This window comes from Bactrocera neohumeralis, chromosome 2 (assembly GCF_024586455.1).
Source record: "Bactrocera neohumeralis isolate Rockhampton chromosome 2, APGP_CSIRO_Bneo_wtdbg2-racon-allhic-juicebox.fasta_v2, whole genome shotgun sequence".
NCBI lineage: Eukaryota > Metazoa > Arthropoda > Insecta > Diptera > Tephritidae > Bactrocera > Bactrocera neohumeralis.
In genome coordinates, this window is record NC_065919.1 from 66,711,998 (window position 1) to 66,738,677 (window position 26,680).

Sequence of the window (26,680 nt, forward strand, 5' to 3'; positions counted from 1 at the left end):
TGGTTTACGCGTTATTCAGCACATTCTGATTAAGTGCGCGCTATTGATGAGCATCGATTTTTATTTCAGAAAGTTTTTTTTAATTTTTCGTTTCCATTTTAATGCCTGTTAATGCAGACAGTTAATTTTTGGCGTTACTGCCCACATGTGGTCCGTCGTGGTTTTATGCCAATATATTAGTGGCTGCTTAAGAGCCTCACCTCGCATATTCCCACGGTTTTTGAGCGAGGCAGCATACAATAACAACCAGAGTGAAGCCAAGGAAGCCGCAGCGCACGAATATGACATGCTACGCTGTGCCATGCGGCGTCTGAGATGTGTTAATTTCCAGTTTAATTTGTTGTTAAATCGAAGTTAAGCGACACATAGCGGCGGTTGTTTGTTTATAGGATTCTGTTCGACTCTGTTTCCCCTTTTTAATTTTTTTGTTTATATAAATTTTTTTTCATTTTTTTGCAGCGTCAATTTCGTGTAAATTGTAACACATTCCGCGCCATCTCTTTAATCACATGGCATATAAATCCTCAATATCACCACTCAAATATTGTTATTTGCCCACTGTTTATATGCCGCATGCGCGCGGCGTAATTCGACATACAAGTTCGCTGCTTAAGTCTTTTGTTTGCGCAGCGCGTTCGACAAATGCAGCGTTTAGAAGCGCGCCGCGCGTGATAAGACAAAATTTGTTATGATTTCACGCCACATAACAGCTCTTTTAACACATATCAGCGGCAACAAAGGCGCGCAGTGATTTGAAAAATATCGATAGAGAAAAAAATTATGCCGAAATGATATGGAAAATTACTGATTGGCCTGCGCGCGTTTGCCAATGATTGCGCGCGCGCGCTCAAATAAGCAAACAAACAAACAAGCAAGCAGGAAAAGGGAGTTTAATAAGCCATTTACCATTTTTCATTTTTTAGTAATGCTTTATGGGTGCGTGTGTTTGTGTGTGACATGAAGTGGCATGTTAGAAAGCATTTGAGCGCAAGCGCTTTGTGCACCTTCGCCATGACGTTTCAAAATTTTACTCACAACTCATATTTATTAGTGTATTTTTTCGGGTGAATTTTTGGAGCGTCAAGCGCGGCGCATGAAACACAGCTGGAGCTGGAGCGTGTTTCGGTTAGGCGTTTTTGGTACATCTTTGTATGCTTCTTAGAACAGTGGGGGTGCGTAAAAAGCACGTGTTTAATTAACGCCTGGGCTAAGCATGCTCAGGCGTACGACTTCATTATCGTTACTCACAGAGTTATAAAGCTATGATAGTAATTTGTATATATAAATAAAAACAAAAGTTTGTAGTTGTTATTGTAGAATGCGGAATGATTCGCGAAATTAAGTAGGAAAACGAAAGGAAAAGATTAATTTTTTACTACAAAATACATATGTATGCTCAAATCGTTTGTCTGTCAATTTTTATATAATGAAAGCTTTGAACTATACTTGTAGTTAACACAAAAGTGAAAGCTTTTTAGTGTTCATAAATAGCTTTGGAGCTTTCATATATGGCTTTTTTAGAGTCCTTTATTAATAGTCGGGAAAGGCTTAGAATGAAAACCCCTTCAGAGCTTTCAAATCGCAATTTTTCGAACTTTCATATCTAGGTAGGTTTATTAGAGGCTTTCAGAAGCAGTTGGAAAAAGTTTGGAACCCTTTTAGAGATTTTTTATATCAAAAGCTTTGACTTATAATTGGCATGGAAAGTGAAATATTTTGAGTTTTCATATAAACTTTTAATTATTGCCTTTCATTTACAATTGGTAAAAGTTTGGAATGTAAGTCCTTTCAGAGCTTTCGTATCGAAATATATTTTGAGCTTCCACATATGGGCTATTTTTAGTTATTATTGCCTTTCGGAAACTTTGAAGCTTTTGTATTGTATAATTTTTAGAGCTTTTGTACATTTAAAGCTTGTTTTTATGAAAGCTTTCATTACTATTTACACAACGCACATGTATGGTATATGTAAATTTAAAGCTTTGATTTATATTTGGCACGATTGAGAAAGTCTTTATAGATTTGTGTATGCTTTTTATTACCTCTCCTGTCAAATAAAGCTTAGGCGGGAAGTTGTTAAGTGCTTTCGTAGCTTTAAAGTTTTTTATTATGAACGTTTTTTCAACCATTTACGAAGACAAATATTTAAAACTTGCTAAATTAACTTATGAACTATGTTTCTTTAAGGTTTGAGGGTATTCTTTTTAGAAAATGCTTAAAGTCATGTCAACTACAAATGATAATGATTGTATGGACAAAATTCGTTTTAACCATAAAGAAATATGAAAATACTGAAAGTTCTTGCTATTTCAAAAGCTTTGTTGCAGCTATGAGAGCTTAAGTATACATAGAAATCATAAATATGTAGGTAATATTCGATTTTAAAATTAACATAAAAGCCGAAAACACATACATAAGTGGTTGTATTAATAAGAGCGCAGCTTTCACATACGAAAGCTCAATACAAAAAAGCTGCAATATGCATTTAAAGAGTAAATTAAAGAAACAACGGTATTAAAATTAGACAAAAAGTTCAAAATATATTTATAAGTAGTACCATTATTGAAAGCAAAGCTTTCATGAATGAAAGTTCAATACGAATAAGCTTAATAATGCATTTAACTACTCAATTTAAACAAAAATCTGTAATAAAATTACAAATAAATGCTAAAAATATAGTTGTAAGTGGAACCATTAATAAAACAAAGCTTTCACACATGAAAGCTTAATACGAAAAGCTTAAATATTAATTTTACTAGTCAATTTAAATAAAAAACGGTATTAAAATTACAAAAGAATGCTCGAAATATAATCGTAAGTCGGACCATTAATAAAAAAAGCTTTTAGACGTGAAAGCTTAATACGAAAAAGCTTAAATATTCATTTTACTAGTCAATTTAAATAAAACACGGTATTAAAATTACAAAAAAATGCTCAAAATATAATCGTAAGTCGGACCATTAATAAAACAAAGCTTCTAAACATGAAAGCTCAATACATATTTTATTAGTTTTTCTAAAGCCGTTTTTCTTGTCATATTTATTACTTCGATTACTTAATATCTCAAGCGCTATACATTAGCATATGCCATTGACAAGCGTTTTCCGCTCACGTTTAGGCAAGAAACATAGACGCTTGCAAAAAAGAAAAAAAAAAAACAAGTATAGCAATTCTGCTAAATGAGCGTTTAAGGCAGCATTAACTATGTGAAAATGTGCAGTTCAAACAACAATGTACGTCATTGTATTTACTAATTGTTGTTGGTGTTGTTGTTGGCAAAATTCATTCATCGCAGCTGTGCAGCTGCATGTCGGCGCGGCTGCCGCTGCGGCATTCATTTTTTCCAGTTATTACTTCAAAGAAATCTTTTAATTCATTATTGTTTATTGCTGGCCGCTTATTGTAAATTTGTTCAGCGTTTACAGCATAAGTCACGAATTTAATTTGCTTGCTGAGTTTTAGTAATTTATGGGTTTTGTAAAAATAAACAAGGCATAAGAGATTAAAATTGTTAAGAAAAAAATCGCCGTCATTGTTTTATAAATTATAAACAGTTTAAGATGCGTCAGCGGCAATAAAAATTTGCATATTTCTTTACATGTATACATATATGTGTATGTAATTGGGTTTTGTTTCGACGGTTAAATGCTTTAACGGGAAGTTTAATTGAAGTATGCACATGAAGGCCGCAGTGGAGGAGTGCATTGGTGATATTTACTTTATTGTGGGGTAATTTTATAGTTTTTTATGGATTATAAAAAATTATATTGTTAATATAGGAAAATATTAATAATAACAAAAAAAAGAAAAAAACTTTTTTCTTAAAAAAATCGAAAAAAAAATATTTATCACTTCATGGAATTATAAAAATGTTTAGTATTTTAATGCATATTTAATATTAAAAAATATTTTTATTATTTTGAATATGGAGTGAAATTATTTAAGTTTTATTTAATATTATTTGTTTTTGGAAAACTGATTTTGAAATATTTAATTATTTCTTTTCAAAATTATTGAGATTAAAAAACAAAAAAAAACATATTTTTTATTAAAATTTTTATGTGAAATGATTATTTATTATATATATATATTATTTATATATTTCATAATTTTGCTAATTATTTATTTCAATTAAATTTTTATATTTTTTTTATTAAATTTTGGTTTAAAAAAATAGTTTTTATATAATATTTTGCTTTGTATAACAAGTTTTCTGTGAAATTATTATTTATTTGTTATTTAAAATAATATCATAAATTTGCTCTCACATATTTTATTTGAAAAGATTATTTATAATTTTTTAATATTATTTATTTTAATAAATTTTTTTTTTATTAACTTGTGTCTTACAAAAAAAAAAAAATAATAAATAGTTTATACTTTCTATAAAGTTCTGGTGCAGAAAAATTATTTATTAAACATTTATTTATTTTATACAAAAAGTTATTTTATGTTTGCTACTAAAATTTTTTTGTGAAATTATTATTTATTTAATATTAATAATTATTTATTTTATTTAATTTTTTTTACATTTGAAATTAACATTTTTACGCAAAATTATTATTAATTATTAATTTGATTTAATGTATGAAAATTACGCAAATAATTTAATATTATTAATTAAAAATATTTTTCAACTTTTTGTTGTTGTTTTAATTTTAAATAAACCTTTATATATTTAGTTAAAATTTGTATTTAAAAAAATATATTTTATTTTCTATAAAATAAATAATTATTTATTAAAAATTTATTTTTATAATTTATTTAGGTTGTATAATAAGTTATTTTAATTAATTATTAATTTAAATAATTATTTTTTTTATTTGAACAGAAAACAATATTATATATTTGATGCTAAATTTTTTTTGAGAAGTTATTTATTTATTACTAATAAATATTTATTTTAATTTTAATTTTTTTTACATTTGAAATTAAAATTTTAAGTAAAATTATTATTTTTTATTAATTTTATTTAATTTGTGAAATTTAAAAACCATGTCTAAAATTTAAAAAATTTAAATTTTTTTTAATTAAACTAAATTAAGCGTTGTTTTTGTATTTTCTTCCTTCAATTTACAGTTAGAACTTTCTCACCTTGACCGCCTACAGAAAAAAATGTCAAAAATTTTTTGTTCTCAATTTCACAGCACACCACTCGCCAACAATAAATTTGAAACTTTTGAGCAAAAAAATTCAGAACTTTGCACATTTACAAATCACTAGCGCACTTAACTGTCCGAAGACTGCGCCTAAGGGCCGAAAACGCCAAAGTTTTTCCACAGAAAAAAAAAACTTTTGTTTGCTAGTGTTTGTAAAGTATTATACATATCTGTATATAAGCACACACACACACCGACACACTTGCACACCAATCGAGTGTTGGTCAAGCGAGTCAAGGTGAGCGCACAGTTCACCTTCTAAGTCATGCTAAAAATCAATTGTTTACGCGCATACCGACAAGCGTGCTGCCTGCCTACGGCCAATTTCCGCCCCAAAAGCCCTAAACACAAAGCGAGAGCAAAAAAGAAGGCAATAAAAAATCATGTAACACTGCATATATTTTTATGTATGTATAGTATATGTGCAATTTTTTTTTTTTGTGGAGAAGTATGCAAAATACTCTCGCTTTTCACTCGGCGCGACGCTGGCAGCAGCAGCGCGCATAGCTGAGCTTGACTGGCGTTTAGTGTAATTACAATTTACCTCTGAAAATATTCTAAGCTAAATGTAAGCGCACACAGTTATATGCATATGTATGTATGTTTGTGTAAGTCGCCGAGGTCAGTTAAGTCAGCTGTGTGGGTAAGGCTAAGGCAATTGCTATTCCGGCCGGACGTTTGTGCTATTTTTTGTTGTTTTTTTTTTCCACCATTTTTTTGCGGCCACAAAGTTAAGCGAGTAAAATCTATACATATGTGTATATGTTTGTGTGAAAAATGTGAAAAAATATCGAAAAAGCGAAAAATCTTCGCGAAAATGCATTTTTGCCTCACAATTAAACGTAATTATTGAACAGCTTGCAGCTAAGTAGTTGTTGTAATATTCCTCACTGCCTGCCACATTTTGCATATGCAAATCGATAAGCGCAAATAAATGTGCAAAAAAAACAGTGAATAGCAACAACAATAAATGATTTAGCGGCACAATGCCACACAGAACCGAACAATGCGAATGTTTGTTGTCAAGTTTTTCTGATTTTTGTTGTTGTTGTCTGCATTTTAATTTATGTATTTCTGCCTTAAGTCAAAACACATTGGCAAGTCTAAGGAAAATTGGAACAATAAGCAACGATACATAATTATACTATACTATATATGTATGTATGTATGTATGTATTTTCCCCGTGTCAACATTGTTGCTTACATATTTCTTGAAAAAAGCATTGAAAGCTTAAGAAGTGCAGCGCTTTCGGCACTTTATAGCATTCTTCGACAATGTAAAACCGGTGCATAATTTTGGGTGTGGCTGCGGCGTGGTCAGCAAACTGAAACAAGTTAAGTGTTAATGCAAAAATAATGAAATAATTGTTCGATAATACTATATCTGAAATGGAAAGCTCTCGAGAGCGGTTTACTTGAGTTTAAGTTGAAATATAAATACTCATTATTTTTTCTAAACAATTAAAAATATTGTATTGAAAAAATAAAGCTCGTGCCTGTGTGAGAGAATTTTAAAAAACTTCAAAGCTTTTGAAAATCAGTTGAAGCAAGTTTTCTATGACTAACTTATAATTAAATTTAACAAAGAAAAAACAAAATAAGCTTTCGAAAGCTTCTAAGGCGTGTGTTTTACATGAATTGAAATTGTAATCTTGGTACACATATAAATTTCAAAACAATTACAAATAAAAAATATTTTCTAATGAAAGCTCGAGTGCGCTTAAAAGCTTTTTTAAAGCTTTGGAGCTTTGGAAATTCATTAAAAAAAGGGTTTTATAACTTAGAATGCTTAAAAGTAACAAACAAAACAAGTTTTCGAAAGCTTTGATGGAATTTAAAAATTTAAGGCTCCAATTGCAATGCAAACTTTCAAAAATAAAAACTAGAACAAATTTAAAATAAAGTAGATGAAATATTTTAATAAATTGCGGGTACACAATAGTAGTATAAACTCTTTAAGAAAGCTGTATAAAAGCTCTAGAAATGCTACGTTGTCAGATATTATAGATTTGGCTGTATTTATATACTTGTATATAAAAAGTCAATGTCTGCTTGTAATTTTCAAATCGATTTCAAAGAGTTTTGATTTTTATGTACAAAAGCTTTTTAAAAACTATAATAAGCTTTCATGAGAAATCTGAAAGAGAACTTCTAAGCTTTCATTAAAGTTCCTAAAACAGAGTAGAGCCTTTTACAGATTTCACATGTATTCAAGAAAAAAAAGTTTATATAATGGGGCTTTTTGAGACCGTAACAGTGTTCAACACAATATTATAAGCTTTCATTAAAAACTCGAAAAGTAGACCTTCTGAGAGATGATTACGTTGCCTAAAGTAGGGTAGAGCTTTTTAAAGCTTTCTTTAATAACCAGTAGTATATAAATAAAGCTTTTCAAAACCGCAACAGCGTTCAACAGTTATCATTAGCTTTTATTAAATTTCCGAACGTAGAGCCTCTGAGCTTTCATTAAATTTCCCAAAACAGAGTACAACTTTTGAGAGTACTCAACAAATAACAGTTTGTGTAATGAGACTTTTTGAGAATAAGAAAGCTTTCAAGACATAATCATTAGCTTTCATCAATAATCCGGAAAGTTGACAGGATAGAGGTTTTTGTAGTTGTCAGCAATATTCAAGAAAAAATACTTAGTTGTAAAGTTTGATTTTAATTTTTAACCCTAAAAGCTTTCTATAGCTTTAATATCAAAAATTAATTAAATTTAGTAGTCAACAGGGTTAGTTATACATTCCAACCTATGGTATTTAGACAAAAGCCTGGCAAACACGAACTCTAAGTCACTTCATACTTTCAAGCGGTAAAAACACGTGCTTACATTGCGGCAGCAGGACCACACGGATGTGGAGCATTCGAGTTTGCTGCTTAAGAACTTGTTAGCTGTGGCTTCCACATACAACACACTCACACATATGTACATGCATATAAGAATTTATTTAAATTTTCATTGAACTTATTTTTTCACTTCAATTGTAATGTTTTTATTGTCGCGCTTCACCTTAGATATATTGCCTTTTCGGCGTTTTTGCTGCCACAGCATTTCAAGTTCAGCGGCAACAAAGTGCCGCCTTGACTTTTCAGCTTCCTATGCCTTTGCATAAATACCCATATGTTTGTATGTATGTATGTATATGTGGTGTAGGTTGGACGCTGCGATCAATACAATGCCAGTCAAATATGTAGTCAGCTTGACCATTTGCCTCGCCTGGTGGCAGTTTAGTGGGGTCCACACGACAACTGGACGGCTGGCTAGCTGAATGGCTTGGCTTGGTTTGCCACCCAGACTCTACAAGCTTTTTATTTATAAGCTCAAGTGTTTATACTAAACATCCGTAAGTATGTGTATGTGTGTGTGTGTGTTTGTGCGCAGTTATGCTGAGCAAGCGAACAATTGAATTGCATATCAAATTGACTTAACGACATGACAGTAGTGTGGCCATTGATGTGGAGCATCCTGTTGTGGCACAATAAACCAGCACGCCACACACAAATATACATATATGCAAAAGTTTATATATGTATATATACATGTGCACATATTTTTAGTGGCCACAAGCAGTCGGTGGTGGCAATAGCAAGTCGCAAGAGTCGCGCAGTTGCAGTTAGGCGCAGTTTGAGGCAAGTGAATCTGGAAGTGGGCCCGACGCGTTTAATGCTAATGATGTGCAGTTGACATTGGGCTGGAGTTCATTTAGTATTTATAGGAGAAGAGTAGTGCTAGAGACGCAGTAATGCTGATACACATGCATATACACATATGTACATACAAATATACACATACATATGTATATATAAGCATACTTAAACCTCGGCATGACTTAATTTACATACAAAAACAAATTGAAAAAATTTAAAAAAATAAAAAAAAAATTTAAAACAATTAAGCGCCTACTCCTACAGCCCCAAATACAAGTCGCACAGCTCTGCACCCCGCTCACCCAAGACTTGTGGCATTCCGTTGCACATAAAAATCACAGCATAAATTTTAATTTGTTGCATATTTTGTCAACAGCATTAAAAATGTCAACAAAAATCAACAAACCCTAAATATCCAGCTGTGAATTTCTTGGGAATTCCCTCATAAGCATAATGCGAGCAGCGCATGGGCGCACCGGCGACCGAAGAGACGACGAACGACGCAACGAGCAGAGAAGAAACTGATAGGCGGTGTTGCAGTGCATGTATGTGTGTCTGTGTGTGTGTGAGGAGACGTGGAAGATGAGCAGGGTAGAGAATTATGTTGCAGAAGGTGAAGCTGAAGATCGGCCGTTGACGCCAACGCGCATGCGCGCCATTCAGCGCCAGCATATAACGTAGAAGGTACGTTGTGTTGTTGTTTTTGTTATTTTTATTGATGGTAGATATATGTTAATGTAATGCAATCAAATGCGTACAATTTAAATGCCAATAACAGGGGAATCAACGCTGCATAGAATATTAAGCGCAAGCACATACCCCGTACATACACCTATGTATATTTATGTATATATATGTGGAAATGTGTGTATGCAGAAATGTGAAAAATATAAATATGTAGCCATAAACATATTAATATTCGTTGCTTGCGGTGCAGCATGCAACAAGGTGGGAAAGTGTACCTCCTGCGTGAGCGTGAAGCTGTCGATTGCTGACTAACGCCCAGCACGCTCACACACATACATGCATATGCATATAAAAACACTTACTCACATACATACATACAGGTACATGCGTGTACACGCTAATAGACCAATTTATGTTATTTTGATAGCCTTAAAATTTTTACTCCCATACCAGCTGGGCTCCACTCAGCTCCAAGCTGCATGCAGCAGTTGGTGACGCAGCATCCCTGCAGCCAGGGCCATTGCCACAATTTCAAGTAGCAGCAAAGGCGCTCAGGCACTGCTTAGTGAGAAGATTGCTGTTTTATAAAGGTTATGTGTTGTGTTGTTGTTGTGCTTGTTGTTGTTGTAATGTTGATTTGGTGCATTGATTTTGTGATTGCAGCGGTTTTTGATGTAGTTGGCGCCACTGGTCGAGTAGGCAGCACTGTGGCGCGCTTATCGCTGATCGCAGCTAGGCGATAATGTCTGGATCTGTTAGAAGGCATGTACTGTCAAGTAGATGTGGCTTAAATGAGTGCAGTCGTCTCACTGCCTTACTTGGTGCGTGTGTGTGTTTGTGCGTATCCCACTCATTTTACAGATGTAAATGGCAGATATTAAGACTTCTACGACTTGCTGACTTTTTGGGTTTTAGTTTTTTCTTTTATATTTTTATATATTTCTTGTAATTTTTCAGATATCTGGCTATTACTGCAGCTGTGTTGTTGTTGTTTATGTTCGTGTTTCGCTGCTGTTGACATTGTGCAGCTCAGTCTTTTATGTTTGTTGTGATTTTCTTTACTTTTTGTCTCTTTTATCTTTAATGTTTTATTGTGTTACCCGATTTGTTGTTGTAATTTGTCTGTGCGTAACAGTAAATGAGCGCGTAATGATTGCGACCGCGTTTTTTTTCTTCTTGTCTCTGTTTTCTTCTAGACAGCGCACAAGTCCATAAATTGTAAATTGAGTACTTATTATTAAATTTTGGATTTTCTGAGAACTTTATACAAACGCACATACATATACATATATACTACATGTATGAGTGTGTTATATGTCGTGTTTTGGAATTTGTAGACGATTTATGTGCATTTAAACTAATAATTATTGATATTTTTTTGAAGGTGAGTATATTAAAGTGAGGTTAAGACAAGATTGCGTGGAAATGGTTAACGGTTATCAAAACGCTTTTATCTCAACTTTCAGCTATTTTCATAGCTTATTCACCATATTTTTGGACAATAAAATAAAATCATTGTTTTGTTGAACTTTGCTGAATTAGCTGTCATGCAAAAATTGTTTACTTAAAGAATTTTTTTTTTGTTTTATAATAATTTATGAAAAAAATTAGTTTAATTTAAATTAAATAAAATTAATTTAATTAAATTAAAATTACATTTCTTAAATAAAAATATTTTTTTAAATAAAAATGTGGTTACTGTATAATAAATTATGAGAAAAATAATTAATTCAAATTAAATTAAATTAAATTAATTTAATTAAACTACAATTAAATGTTTTAATTAAAATTTGTAGTAGAAATTATTAATAATTTATGAAAAAAAATTAATTCAAATTAAAATCATTAAATATAGAATTATTAAAACTTAAAATTAAATCAAAACTATATTTCTTATCAAATTAAAAAAAATTGCTTTAATTTAACCTTTTTTACGAAAAAAATAAATTTTAATAAAAAAATGCTTTAATTTAAATTTTTTTAATTTAAAATTAATTTTTTCAATTACAATAAAGAGCTAAATTTTTTTAATTTCTTGTTTTAAATATTTTATGTAAGATAATGTGTTTTAATGAAAGTTTATCAACTCATTGAAACTTTTCTTTTTATGAATTTTGTCTTATGAAAAAAGAAAATGCACCTTTATATTTATTTGAAAAATCATAACAGATGAATTTGTTTAAGAATATTCTTTCATAAGATATTTGTCGCAATTTTTTTTGTGGCATATATGAGTTTTTACGCAGAATTTGTATCAATCAAATTTGTTTGCAGTGAGAAAAAATATTTTTATTATGTCTTATTTTTTAGCGTGTGATTTTGTTACACATTTTTTGAAATTCGATAAAAATTTTTTAAGTGAATATGTAGGCATGTGTAATATTTTTCTCAACTCACCAGTCTTCGCTTTGGTTTGATAAGTGGTCGATTTTGTCCATTCATTTTATAGTAGAGACCACAGGCATTGCACAAATAGTGGCCGGTGCCGTCGCGTCGCCATAATGGCGTTGATGTGGCACCGCAGTTGACGCATTCGCGACCCTCTGTAATGGAATAAGACATTTGTGGTATTAAATGGAAACTATTTTTAAGCTTAAAAGGCATGCAAAGTGGCATTTGAGAAATTTATTTGAAGATTTTAAATTTTGTTTATAATAAATAATAATTTAATTTAAATTAAATAAAAAAAGATATTTAAAAAAAAATATTTGAATATTTAATTTTTTTAATTTCTTCTAAGTAAAAAAAAAATATTATATTAATTTAAAACATTAATTAAAAAAATTAATAATTTAATTTAAATCTTTAATTTTTTGCTAATTAGAATATTTTTTTATTAAATATTCAATATTTTTATAAATTTAAAATTTTATTTATTAACTTTATTTAAGTCATTAATTAAAAAATTATTAATTTAATTTAATTTAATTTTTTTTTTTATTAAATATTCAATATTTTTATAAATTTAAAATTTTATTTATTAACTTTATTTAAGTCATTAATTAAAAGAATTATTAATTTAATTTTAGTCAATAATTTTTTTAATAATTAGAATATTTTTTTCATTAAATATTTAATATTGTTTATAAATTTAAAATTGTATTTATTAAATTTAATTTACATCATTAACTATTATAAAAATCCTATTAATTTAATTTTAATTATTTATATTTTACTTATTAGAATTTTTTTTTAATAGATATTTAATTTTTTCTATTAATTTGAAATTTAATTTTTTAATTAAACTTAAATCAATAATTAAAAAATTATTAATTTAATTAAAATTAGTCATTTGTTTACTTATTCGAATATTTTTAATAAATTTTTAATATTTTTTATTAATTTAAAATTTAATTTTTTAATTAAACTTAAAACATTATTTTAAAAAAATATTAATTTCATTTAACTTAGTATTTTTTCTACTAATTAGAATATTTTTTACTAAATCTTACATATACATATATAGAATATTATTAATTAGAAATTTTATTTATTAATTTAATTTAAATCGTTAAAAAAATATTAATTTAAATCTTTATTTTTTACTAATTAAAAATATGCAAATATTTTACTCACATGTCTTGTTTAATAATATATATATAATTAAATAAAAAAATATATAAGAAAATTTAACTAATTAAAAAAAATAATTTTTGTAATTTAAATCAAATAAAAACACAGTTATTTGATAATACTATTTGAAATAAGGCTATTTCCCTATTTTAATTAATTAGTAAAAAAGTTATTAATTTCATTGCCTTTGATATGTGTTCAAAAATTTATTTTCATAACTTTATACTAAATAACCAATTTTAAAATAACTAACTGGATTTGTGTTGCAACAACAGCTTATATTACAAAAAAATTACTGCATAGGAATTTAGACATTTTCCAAGGCATTAAACATTATTACCCACAAAAAAGCATCCACAAATATGTACACACACACACATAAAAATATTTATAAAATTCCAAATTAGTATGTTTGCATATAAAAAGCCTATAAACTGCAGTATGCTTATGTTTTCCATACACAACTACACGCACATATGTATTTCTGCGGTTGAAAATGCGCCTGCGTCTGCGCTGTGGCGAGCAAAACGCATGGAAGCGGAAATGATGGATTCGGCGGGCGGCGCATTTTTTCACTTTTATTGTACGCAAACCCTGCCACTCATAGAAATATATATACAAATAAGTATATATACCACATATGAGTTCGCCTGCTGCCTTTGCCACAAACTAAACAAGTTAAGTAGACACCAGCCGGCCAACAAACGGCATACCAAGACATATGTAAATATGTTTACAAAAATATATGTGAACTAACTTGGCTTGTTTGTTTGACTATATTTAATGCGAGCATTTACAACAACAAGTAGTTTTTATGTTTTATTGAATTACTTTTTTTCGGGTGTTTCGCTTTGCATTTGCGTACAGCAACATTTTCACAAATTTTAATTAAGCAAAAGTCTGGCCTTACCTCATAAAAGTGGGAAGGAATGTGTAACGAGGAAGAAGCGGAATTACAGTGCACCTGAAGTAGTGCCGAGTCCACCAGCGCTTAGGTGGTAGAGGTGGTGTCAACGGTCAGTGGTGGTAAAGCAGGGGTCCGCCAGTGGCAAGTACAAGCCAACAAACATACAAACCAACAAATGTAAGTACAAATTTCGTTAAGTACAAATGTAAGTGGTTGTAGGCGCGCAAAGACACCGTTGCAAGCAATTGAAAACAGTTGCATGTGTGCAGTTGTGTGTTGGGCACTTTAATGTCTGTATTGCTGTCGCTAATGCGGCTTGCTTTAAATTCATTTTTCTTATTGCCTGTGAAAATTCATGTTTTTCGTATTTTTTTTTTTTTGTTTTTGGCTTTTGATCACCACCACCACCGCACTCAACAGCGACGCACTGTCTTACCGTTTGTGGCAGCAAAAGTCAAGCAATTAAAACCGTTGTACAGCTTGAACGGCGTTCAGCATGTATATAAATGTTAGCACCTATGTACATATGGCTGTGTATGTGTGCAAATAATTTTAGCTCATTTAAATACCGCTGTCTGCCATTTATTCCAGCCGCGCGTATGTGTTCGCTCCCGCAGCCAGTGCCATTAGTGTGGTGGCACAGACAAATCCAACGGCTGTGAGTCAGTAAAGCGGTAAAAATGTGGTAAAAATATGCCACAATGCAGACATAGACACACACACACATATATATGTACATATATGTGTTCACCTGTGTTGGCATGCAAAATGACTTTAGTATAGCGCTCTCGCTATTAACGCGCTTGTTATTAGAGTAAATTTTTAGTTAATTTTTATTTTTATACCCACAACAGTGCACTTTAAGTTTGCCACGAAGTTTACAATATCCAGTAGGCAACATTGGAGTTCCTATAAAACATACTTTATACAAGAGCTGAATCAATTTTGACACGACCCTCTATCTGTCTGTATATACGTGTATTAGTCCGTCCGTTTTGGAGATGTGGTCCTGAAATTTTGCACACGTTCTATTTGTCTCGAAAAGCATTTTATTTGTCAGAACTATCGATATCGAACAGCTTTAGCATATAGCTGTCATACAAACTGAACGATCAAAATCAAGTCTTTGTATGGACAACTTTTTTAGTTGACGAGATATCTTTACTAAATTTGGCACAGACTATTTTCCAGACCAGTGTTACAATATTCAAACAAATTATTCAGATCGGAGTACTATAGCATATAGCTGTCATATAAATTGTACGATCCAAATCAAGTCTTTGTTTAGAAACTTTTTTATTTGTGCAGGGTATTTAGCTGCTATGCAACGAAGTTAATGATTTTTCTTTTTTTTTTAGGTTTTAGTTTTGTATTCTCCCCCACACGCTTTGACTCACTTTCCGTTTTACATTAGTTACAGTATCATTTTTAAATGCGGCTTTTATTGCTTGTTTGTGTACTGATATTTTTGCTCTAATCACTTTGCTTGTTATTGTTTTTGTTGTTATTATTGTTGTACCTATTTTGACTTCTTAATGATGCCACTAAATATGGCTGATTATTATTTAAGAGTTTTCCATTCCTGCTTTTCATATTTTTTGTTGCGTTTTGGGTCAAACTTTCAGTTCACTGCCTCATTTTTGTACATAAACATACTTATACATGTATATATCTACGTATGTTCGTCTATATATATGCAGATTAGTCAAGCCAGAATTTGTGGAAATTTAGTAATAAACTGAAAACGGCATATTTTTTTGTTGGTTTTTCCGCTACGCTGCCATTTTGAGCGTTTACAAATTAATTAGGCGCTTTTAGTATTACCGTTATTATTTTTAAATGTGAATTTACCATGCTCCGGTACTAATTTCAATGAATTTTTTTTTTTGGTAACTTAGTTTGTGGGCATCTGGTATATGGTTTTTGTGTTTTATGATTTATAATTGAATGACCGGCTGCTGCCAAATAACCGATCTATTTGCTTCGTATTTTTTTAAATTAAAATGCAGATACAAAATCTTTAAATAAAATATATTTTCTGTACGTTAGTTTTTTCTAACTGTTTAAATTTTTAATTATTTTTATTTAATTCGCTTTTAAATTTTTATGGGAAATTTGCGCTCAAAACCAAGCTTTCACTAGAGATTTCGTTGAAACTTTCATAGTATTCTAAATAAAAATTTTTTAAATCCCGCTTTCCTTGAAACTTTCATAGTATTCTAAGCAAAAATTTTAAAAATCGAGCTTTCACCAGAGCTTTTATGAAACTTTCATAGTTTTCTTAATAAAAATTTAAAAAATCGAGCTTTCACCAGAGCTTTGAAGAAACTTTTACACTGTTCTAAATAAAAATTGTTAGAGTATCGCTTTTCTTGAAACTTTCATAGTATTTTATTAAAACTTTTCAAAGCCGAGCTTCCACTAGAGCTTTCATCGAAACTTTGATAGCATTATTAATAAAAATATTTAAAATCCTGCTTTATTTGAAGTTTCACAGTATTTTAAATAAAAGGTTTCAAAACCAAGTGTTTAAAACTGAGTTTTCATCGGCACTTTCATAGTATTTTATAAAAACAATTGGTAAAATACCGCTCTCATTTAAACTTTCATAGCATTTAAAAAAATGCTTAAAATCATGCTTCCGTTGAAACTTTTATATTATTCTAAATAAATATTTTCAAAATCGAGCTTTCACGAGAGCTTTTATAGGTTCATTAGATATTAGTTATCGCTAAAAGATTAAAAAAAAATATTAAGTCATCAAACTGTGAAAGCTTTAAAACTTATCCAGAGAGCTTTCAATAAAGCTTTCGCATCTAAACTCGCAGCATTAAGTACCACTTATCATAATCGTAAGAAGCATATATTTCGCGTAAAAATTTGTCTCCAGCAAATTCCTTTCTTAAAATAATATATGTATATAATAGTCGCCCTTATTCCACACCTTTGTGTCACAATTCCTTGTAAATCGTTTTACAACCGGCACAAACCGACTACAAAATGAAAGCGTAAAAACGCGCTTAACTACCTTTTATTGCTACTTTCCACCACATTTCCCAGAGCACAGAATTTATTACGTTTTTTCGAGTGCATTTTGGAGATTTTCGTGGAAATCTTCAATTTAGTTTTACGAGTGCACATTAAGAATATTCTACGTGCGCGCACATTTTTCACATTTTCTCCACATTTGTATATTTTATTTCTATAACTTTGATGCGTTTTTCGGTTTAGCGAGGGTGTGAAGAGCAGAAAAAGGTCACACACACAAACACAAATGACTACAAATGAGAATATTTAGGGCGAATTTGTTGTAAGACAGTTGACAGCAGTTATGGCTAACGGCTTTATGTTGTTGTTGCAATTGTATAACGACATCATATTATGTGTTCAAAGCTTTCAAAGAAATGAATTTAAGCGTTTTGCGTGTTCGCCATTTAACGCAAGTGAAAATAGAAGAATTTCCAGTGGCGAATTGTGCGAAGAGCATACTCCCTTCGAGCCGTAGTCACTCCCTTCAAACTGACGCTCATTCGCTCACACAACGTGCGTTTTCCGTGCGCATTTTTGTCAGCCAAATGGATTGTTAAATAAACAGTTCATTTGTTTGCGACGCGCTTCGCCCATTCGCGCTGTCATTGTGACATGACATTTTTGTTGCGCGGTTTTGGTGAGCTTTTTTAGCAATTACATAATACCATTTTTGGGCACTTTTAATTGCCACACATTTAATTATCACTTTTTCTTCGTACTACAATTTGTTGTTGTAGTGGTGGTCTTGTGGCGCCGTTAACACCTGAGCATTAAGCCCCTCTATTTACATATGTAGGATTGGTGTTCCTAATCTATTTGCTGTTACGAGACGTCACCAGCTGATTTGCTTTGATTTGATGACGTTGTCGCTTCACTTTTTGTTGTTTTTGTTTTTTATGCGTGTGCTCATTGTTATTAGCGCTAACAAGCGACCTTTTGATGTTGATAACAACTTGTGTTTGCTGTTGTTGTATTGATTGTGTTGACGTCAATTACGTTTTTTTTGTTGTTGTAGAGTTCTTGTACTTATCAAAGATACTCACAGCAATATAATTGCTGCGGTAGAAAGTTGTTTAGAGTTTCCGCTACAAGCTTATCATTGTTGACAGAAATCATAAGATATATACTTAGGTATATATATTTATATTGTATGTAGACTACCCTATATAACTTATATGTATGTTCCTTGTATTTCTGTGGTTGCACTAATTATTGTTTTCCTGAATCTGTGCTGCTTTTGGGCTTATTTAGAAGTACCGCACTAGCAACATTCAAGCAATTTGCTCTCTTTTTAACGTTTTTTTGAAAATAAGAACGAAAATGCTTTGAAATACGTAAAATGACAACAAAAACAATCAACTGTAAATTTATGCACTCTTTTTAATATGTCCACTATATGAGCATACAATACTTATTAGCTCCAAAAACCTTTTCTGTAAGCTTTCTTAGCACTTTTTTGGAATTTAATACGGGTTTAAGTAAGCGTCTCAGGTCAGGAAGTTCTTCAGTCTTGACAATGCACTCAATTTCTTCAAAAAATTATTGTTTGTAAAAAGCTTTCACAAAACTTGTGAGCTTTCTCGAGCATTTAAGAAAGCTTTTTTCTTTAAAGTGCTTTCCGAGCTAAGAAACTGTAAATTTATGATGCTGTAAATTTTGACACCTATTATCATGTATATCATATAATTTTTATTAGCTCAAAAAGCTTTTTATGTGAGCTTTTCTAACATTTCCTTTGAATTAAATACTACTCTTTGTAGAATATCCAAGTTTTCAGTATCCAAAATTAGTGATTTTTAAAAGCTTAACCCAAAACTTGTGAGCTTTTGCAAAAGTTCGAATTTTTGAAGTGTTTTTTGAACAAAGTAAATTGATTTTTGAGTAAAGTAAGTTAGTAATGCTGTAAAAAGGACATTCTCGTAATAATATTTGGCATATCATATAAATATTATTAGCTGAAAACTTTTTATGTGAGCTTTTCTAACACTTTCTTTGAATTAAATAATATTTATTGTAAAATACTCAAGTTTCCAGTATATCTGAAAAATTTTGTGATTTTCAAAAGTTTTTCGCAAAATTTGTGAGCTTTTGAAAACGTTTATGAAAGCTTTTATCTTTAAAGTACGTTTTGAGCTAGCTAACTGAGCTTTCAGGCAAAGTAAGCGCGTAATAATTATGAATATATTTGGTTTCTGCAATGCTTATAAGATTTTCACTTCAAAAAACTGAGAAAGCTTTAGATTTGAAAGGATTTACTGTGCTTTAAGTGTTATAGAAATTGTTGGAAGACTGTTTTTTCGAAGTGTTCATTGTGGTTTTTGAAGTTTAGTCTATTTAGTTTTTAAAAATATGTAATTTTTGTAACAGCACTTGTAAGTTTGCAGCTTTTAATGCTGTTTATATATGCTGAGCACATTTTAGTAATCCTTAATAAGCTTTGAATGTGGCAATATTTTTTTTTAATATTAATGATTTGCTCTTTTCAGTTGCTTAAATTCAGTGGTGAATTTGGTTTGTTGATATTAAAATGGCAGAAATTTCGAAAAAATATGTTTTTAGTACCCAAAAACTCGGAGTTTAATTGTTTTCTTGTTTGCTATTCGCCGCTCAGCGCTTTAAACCGAACTGCCGAATATTATATGGAGTCAACTAATGAAAAGGCAACACCCTCAAAATTAAATATGCATAAATTTTAATTACTAGCTGCCGCTAAGTGGCATTTAACAGCAACAACAAGTATGCAAATAAATTATTGCTTATTAGTTGGCGCAAAGTATGGCCGTTTCGAAACCAAACGAAGACTATATAAAAGAATTAAAAAATTGTTTCGCCATTTGTGAATGATTTTTTTTAACTTTTTTTAATTTTTTTTTTTTTGTTAATTTTATTTTTATTTTTTGTTTTTATTGCACTTTAAACTGTGCGCGTTTCGACAAAAAAAAAAAAAACAAAAAAAAAAAAATGTTTCGGCTGCTTTGCTTTTACTGCCGGTGTTATTAATATTTCAGCGACACAGTAGCTGTTCAATAAATTAGCATTATAAAAATTTATAAATCATCATAAAATGAAGCGCGCAGGCAGAAAATGGGCACAAGCGAGAGGCGATGGTGATGACAGCCGAAATATTATACTCACACTCACGCATGGAAGTTTGTGCGAAAAACATTTTCAGAATATGATATGTACATATATGTATGTGTAATATGTACAAACTGTTATAGTCTATATATATAATTATTTATATATATACATATTTTATTAAAATTGTTTTATTATTTATATAACTTATTCATTGTGATTGAGAATATATTATATATCGTTACCTAAAATGCAAAATTACGTAACATCACTTTTCATAAGTTTACTGGCGAAGTAAAAATGATATAATAGAAACCACTCATTGGTTATAAAATGGTTATGTATTGGTTAGATATATTAGACATATATTGGTTATATATTGGTTGTATATTGGTTATATATTGGTTATATATTGGTTATGTAGTGGTTATATCTGACAGCGGCAGCTAAAAATTTTATGCTCCATATATATAATATGATCTAGTGAATCCTAAGCAATAAAAACCACAACAATTTTAATTTTTTTAATGATACGTTGTTTTGAATTTTAGGTGACAATATATACAAATATATTATATACATAGATATAAGACTTAAAAAAATAGAACAAAAACCATTCAAAAAATAAAATTGATTTTAAAATCCAATAAAAATCGTTTACGGCTTGCCAGCACATTGTCACGCTGACACATAATGTAACAAGTTGAAACATCAATTATATTGACCGCAAAAACAAAACTCAGCTAACGAAATACAAATTTTCAACACAGCATTCGGACTGAATTTTGATTTTTTCCAAAACTTTTTGCCACATTTGCCGCACGCACAAGTATAACACTATATTCACGCATCAAGAGCGGGCTCTCAACGTGTGCTAGCGTGGTTTATTTGCTTAGCAAAAATTTCTATGGCAAAAGCTGCGTAAAAATAGAAAAAAATATACAAAAATTTATGCAAAAAAAAGTAAAAAAAATAAAAAAAATTGAACAGCCTAAATTACTTTAGCCAGCCGCGGAGCGGTCACCACCTTATCGCTCATAAACTTTATTAAAATTACTGTTTAGCTGGTGTGTCATCAATGCTGCGGTTGACATGCTTGTAAAAGCGAGTGAAACATCATTAAAAATCACAAAACAGCAAAGAAACACCAAAAGAACAATAACAAAAATCATGTGCGCGCGCACACAGCAACATGTACATATGTATGTATGCACATATATGTGTGTGTGTGCGTTTGCATTTTTGTTGGCGTATAATAAAAATTAAGCAATATTTGCTTTGTTGTTAACAAGCTGACAATATACGGTCATCACCGTTGTTGTATATGTGTGCCTGTGTGAGTCTGTGCGGTTATGTGGCATTGTGGTGCACAAAAGGTTCAGTGAAAGACAAAAGGTAACGCAAAAAGTGAAAAAATCCAGTAAAATTTTTTTTGAAAAAAAAAAAATCAGTTGGAAGGCGCAAGCGCAGACGGAGGCTGAAACTGTCATGAAGAAAATTCCACCGAATTGAGCCAATGCAGACAGACGGACAGTCCAAAAAAACGCGTAGAGTTGTATTTAAAAATTTTGTTTTTGTTTGTTTTAATTTTTTCCTTCAGTTTCTCCCGGGTTTGTCACAGCCGACGACGCTCGGCGACGTTTTGGTAACACGGCTGCTAGCCCTAACCGAGCGACGGACCGACCGGCGGACCGCATTGTCGCCGTGCTGGACCAAAGCTAATAAATCAGTGAGTTAATGATGTTTATACCTTTGCACACAGCAGCCAGTCAGTCAGTAAGCCGGCCAGTTAGTCAGTTGACTGGTCGTTCAGCCTCTCAGCCAACCGCAGCAACTCACTCACACGCTGACTGACCGCCCGGTTGTGCGATCATGGACGTTTAGCGCTTGTGGTTGTTGTTGTTTTCATTGTTTTTGGGATTTGTTTGTTGTTGTTTTGCTTGTTTATGTTTTTGTTGTTCTTTTTTACTGTTTGTGTTTGCTGTTGTTATTGTTGTTATTTTTTTACTGTTTGTTGTTGTTATTGTTATTTTCACTGGTTTTTGGTTGTTGTTGTTGTTGTTTTGGTTTCATTGTTTTCGTGCACTACGCTTACTACCGTTTTGCGACTAACTAGTATGAGCATGCTCCTCACTTACTTGCTCTCTGTGGCATGTAATTTTATTAAGAATTTTGTCGACACCACGCGCCTCCGGATTCCAGCGCCGAGTGAGGGCGGCGCACGGGCTGAACGCTAGGTGTGTGTGTGTTTTTTGTTATTGTTGTTGTTTTTATTGTTGTTGCTTGAGGTCTGTTCGCTATTTATAAGTAGAATTTTGATATGCCACACTCTTGGTAGTAAGTCCACATGACCCGCTGGATGCTGCTGCCACACTGCTGTACAAGCTTTCATGTGTGTGTGTGTGCTTGTATTTGTATTTTATGACCATTAAATATTTTTTATAAATTCTACGCTCTTTTGGCTTTTATTTTGATTTCAATTTGCCTTCAACAAAATGTTGTCGTTTTTGTTGTCTTTTTGTTTTTTCTTCGAGCCAGTTGTTGTTGCTGTGGCTGCTATGTTTAGCCGTGTGATATTTATTTGTGGGCAAGCAGTGACAGTTTTTATATTTATATACATATTTTTTATTCCCACTTTTGTGTTGTTATTGTTGTTGCTGGTTGTAATAATTTTTCTCTCTTCACTTGCCACTTACGAGTCTTATTGTTGTTGTAGCTCTGAAAATAATATTTAATTTCGGCCTTTTTTCATTTCTTATAATATATAAAAATATGTATATGTTGGTATATGTGGGTATGTCTGCGTGCGTGAGGGTACGCCTTGGCCCTTTTTGGGGGCTCCTGCCACTATGATTTAGTAGTTATAACTGTAATTCTTGCTTACAAATATCGGCTAGTTGTTGTCCCTTTTGCTACATGGCATAGTGATTTCTAGGAAACTTGTGCACACTTCGGTATGAGGCTGCGTCTTCGGTTCCATCTGTGAATGCATGTGTGTGTGTGTTTGTGCGTGAATGCGTACCCAACCTGTTCGTAGGGTCAGTGGCGTGCAATGCAAGCATTTTAGTGGCAATTGGCGTTGTGATCGCTGTCTAACTACACACACATATATGTACATATTATTGTTGTTATTGTTGTTTTCTGAAAATGTTGCCTGTTGTTTTAGTAGATTTTAGTTGTCTTCCTTCACATTTTTATTTTAGCCATTTATTTGACACTTGGCGTCTGCCCTCAGCAACTATTCCACACGCACACTCACACACATCCACGCATTCGCAGCGGTTTGTTGGCATTGTCGTCTGTCTGTTTAATTGATAAGATGATCTGTCTTGATTCTGTATAATTCCTTATGCTTGCTTTGATTTGTTCTCACCGATACGTGGGCAATAAAATGTCTGTTGATTACTTTTTCTTGCGATTTTCATTTTTATTAAGAATTTTTTAATAGCTGTCTTGCTAGTAATTGGTGTTGTATGTGTTTTGGGTAGGCTCGTGGTGTTGTTGTGTGTGAGTTTGAGGTTAAACGTCTACGTTTATTGGAGTACTAAAGAGATGAAGTTATTCTTGTGAGAATATGAATTATGAGCCAAGGGTGAAAGTTTGGGAAACCAAGTACGTGCATTTAACGGATTTTTGAGAGAGATTTGAGCGAAGATAATTATTATTGTTAGGGTGGGCAATGAGCTGTTATTTAGGGAAATTTTTACTATAATAAAAAAAATAAAATAAACGAAATAAATTAAATCAAATTAAATTAAATTAAATTACATTAAATTAAATTAAATTAAATTAAATTAAATTAAATTAAATTAAATTAAATTAAATTAAATTAAATTAAATTAAATTAAATTAAATTAAATTAAATTAAATTAAATTAAATTAAATTAAATTAAATAAAATAAAATAAAACAAAATAAATTAAATAAAAAAAATTAAATTAAATTAAATAAAAAATAAATTAAATTAAATTAAATAAAATAAAATAAAATAAAATAAGATAACATAAAATAAAATAAAATAAAATAAAATAAAATAAAATAAAATAAAATAAAATAAAATAAAATAAAATAAAATAAAATAAAATAAAATAAAATAAAATAAAATAAAATAAAATAAAATAAAATAAAATAAAATAAAATAAAATAAAATAAAATAAAATAAAATAAAATAAAATAAAATAAAACAAAATAAAATATTTTTATCATATTATTTTTCAATTTTTTCATAAATGGGAAAATAGTTTTTTGTTTTGTTTCGAAAAAGCGTCCACTCTTGTAACAAAGCAAAATGCATCTAATCCCATACCCCGATAAATAAATTTTTGAAAATTTTTTCTTATATTATACTTTTTATCAAAAATGTTAACTTAGTTTAAAAAAGGTAAGTGTTTCAATATTTTGGTTAGTCTTTCTTTGATAAAAACCACTCAACTTTGATTTTTAGTTACGAAATTAGAGCACTTCTCAATAAACTTGGTTTCAAAAGTAAGAGAATTGGTTCTTGTGAAAGTCAATAGGCAAAGAACTCTAAAAATGAACATAGAAGTTAATGCAGAGGTTTAAAAAGCGCATTAAAATATTGGAAACCATATTTATTTTTTATGAAAGCCTTACTTCCTAAAGAAAGATTTAAGCTGTGAACTCAAAAAGTAAGCGTCTTGCAATATAACAGGGGATAATAGAAGAAGCTTCAAAGGTTAAACGAAAATTCAAACAAAAATATATTTAATCTTAAATAAATTATTTTTTGTAGAAATTTTCAAAAAATGTTTTAAAATCTCTTTTTTTTAAGAAAATTTCAAAATCTTTGTTGAAGAAAATATTAAAAAAAATTTAAGACAAATTTTATTATTTTTTAAAGAAAATTAATTTTTTTTTAAGAAAATTTCAGTATTTCTCTTTGTAAATATTCAAAAAAAGTTTTAAAATCTTTTCTTAAAGAAAATTTCAATATTTTTTTGATAAAATTTTTTTTAAAGAAATTTTCAAACAATTTTTAAAAATCTTTTTTTTTTAAGAAAATTTCAAGATTTTTTTAGGCGAATTTCAAAAAGATCTGAGATATATTTTTATATTTTTTAAACAAAATTTTAAAAAATATTTCAATTATTTTTTTTAATTGTGTTTAGCTGGAATATATCATGCGGAATATTTCTGTTTGTATTACTCTCTAAAAATTTCCTTTTAAGGTTTTGAAGGATTTTCCTTAAATAGCAATTTTTTTTTAAACTTAAACTTCTGTTATAAATTTTATAATATTTTTTTAATAAAAAAAATGTAATATATTTGTGTATGTATGCCAATATTACACCTATATACATACATATCGTACACACTGATACACAATTTGAAGTGCTTCAGCACATGCTTACAGAACAACAACAACAGCGGCAGCAATTTTGCTTTCTTATTAGTTGTATGAGTGCAGAGCTACAATAAATATTATGTTATGTTAATATTTTACAATGTTGCATAAACAGTTATGTATGATTCGGCACATTTAACACAAAGAACTCGGTGCTTTTATTTTTTTTTGATAATTTTCTATATTTTTCTTTGATTTTATTTTGTTTTTGCTTTGGTGAACAAGACAAAAAACACATGATGTGAGCAAATACATATTGTATAGTATAATGTTATTTGAGAAACAAAAATCAACCAACTGAGGTACAAAAACGTAAACAAACAAGCATTAGAAATTAAGGAAAAGCAACGAAATGCAAAAAACCAAAGAAAACACACATATACGCATGATAAAAAATAAGTGTAAATGAACGAAGGTATGCTTAAGAAGCCAAAACGGAAATATTGCTTTGCGCATGCGCAACACTAAAATGCATATCTAAGCTGAAATGGTAAAAAATAGCGCCAGAAAAACAAAATAAGGAGTTAGCAAGGGCAATAACATACTAGCGCGTTGTCTAAATGTATAAAACTAAGCCACCCAGTCTACTGCCGCACCATAAAACCCAGTCTCATTTGCCTAAATATCTGCAGGAAGGCATTTGAAAGCGTGCCAGCGTTCCTTGGGCTTGTCAAATCGGCCAAACGCCAAAGCGGTCAAACAGGCGCACACGCATGCGCACAAATATGCCATTTAGCAAACAATTGCAAGCAGCCAAAGTGAATTTGAGCGAAAAGTGAGCGCAAAATAAAGTCAGGCCACCAAAAACAATGTACCACAAGCCATATCAATTACTTAACTTCATTCAAGGCATACTTTATTTTCACCTGTGACAAAGGGCCAGGTACACAATGAAAGCAAGCGAGAGCAAAACCAAAAAAAAACAAACACACACACACTTAAATTCTGTCTGCCATCGTAGAGAAGCAACACATCTTGACGCCGCGCGCCAGTTAAATCCAGCGTCAAAAGCAATCATTAAAGTCACTTTTTTGCCACAAGCAAAAAAAAAGGCAAAAACTCAGGCGATGAAAAGTGAAATATAAAATTGTTGTAAGGAAAAAAGGCAGATCGCCTTGTATCGCACAAATGTATCTCTTGCAAACTGCAACTGCACACAAGCGTACGACACATGTTCTTGCGCCTTCGCAAACTTATCTCGCCGCGAAGCGATAACAAAATGTTTAAATGC

At 30.6% G+C, this 26,680-nt stretch overlaps 1 protein-coding gene across 2 annotated transcripts in view; it reads right to left on the reverse strand.

Annotated features, from left to right (window-relative positions):
* The window catches only part of LOC126766652 (GATA-binding factor C), a 136,844-nt gene that overhangs the window by 36,569 nt on the left and 73,595 nt on the right, over positions 1-26,680 (reverse strand). For both annotated transcript variants that reach the window (XM_050484406.1, XM_050484401.1), the window contains exon 5: positions 11,895-12,040. In XM_050484406.1, coding sequence (XP_050340363.1) covers positions 11,895-12,040 — 146 coding nt within the window. The remainder of the gene's footprint in view (positions 1-11,894; positions 12,041-26,680) is intronic.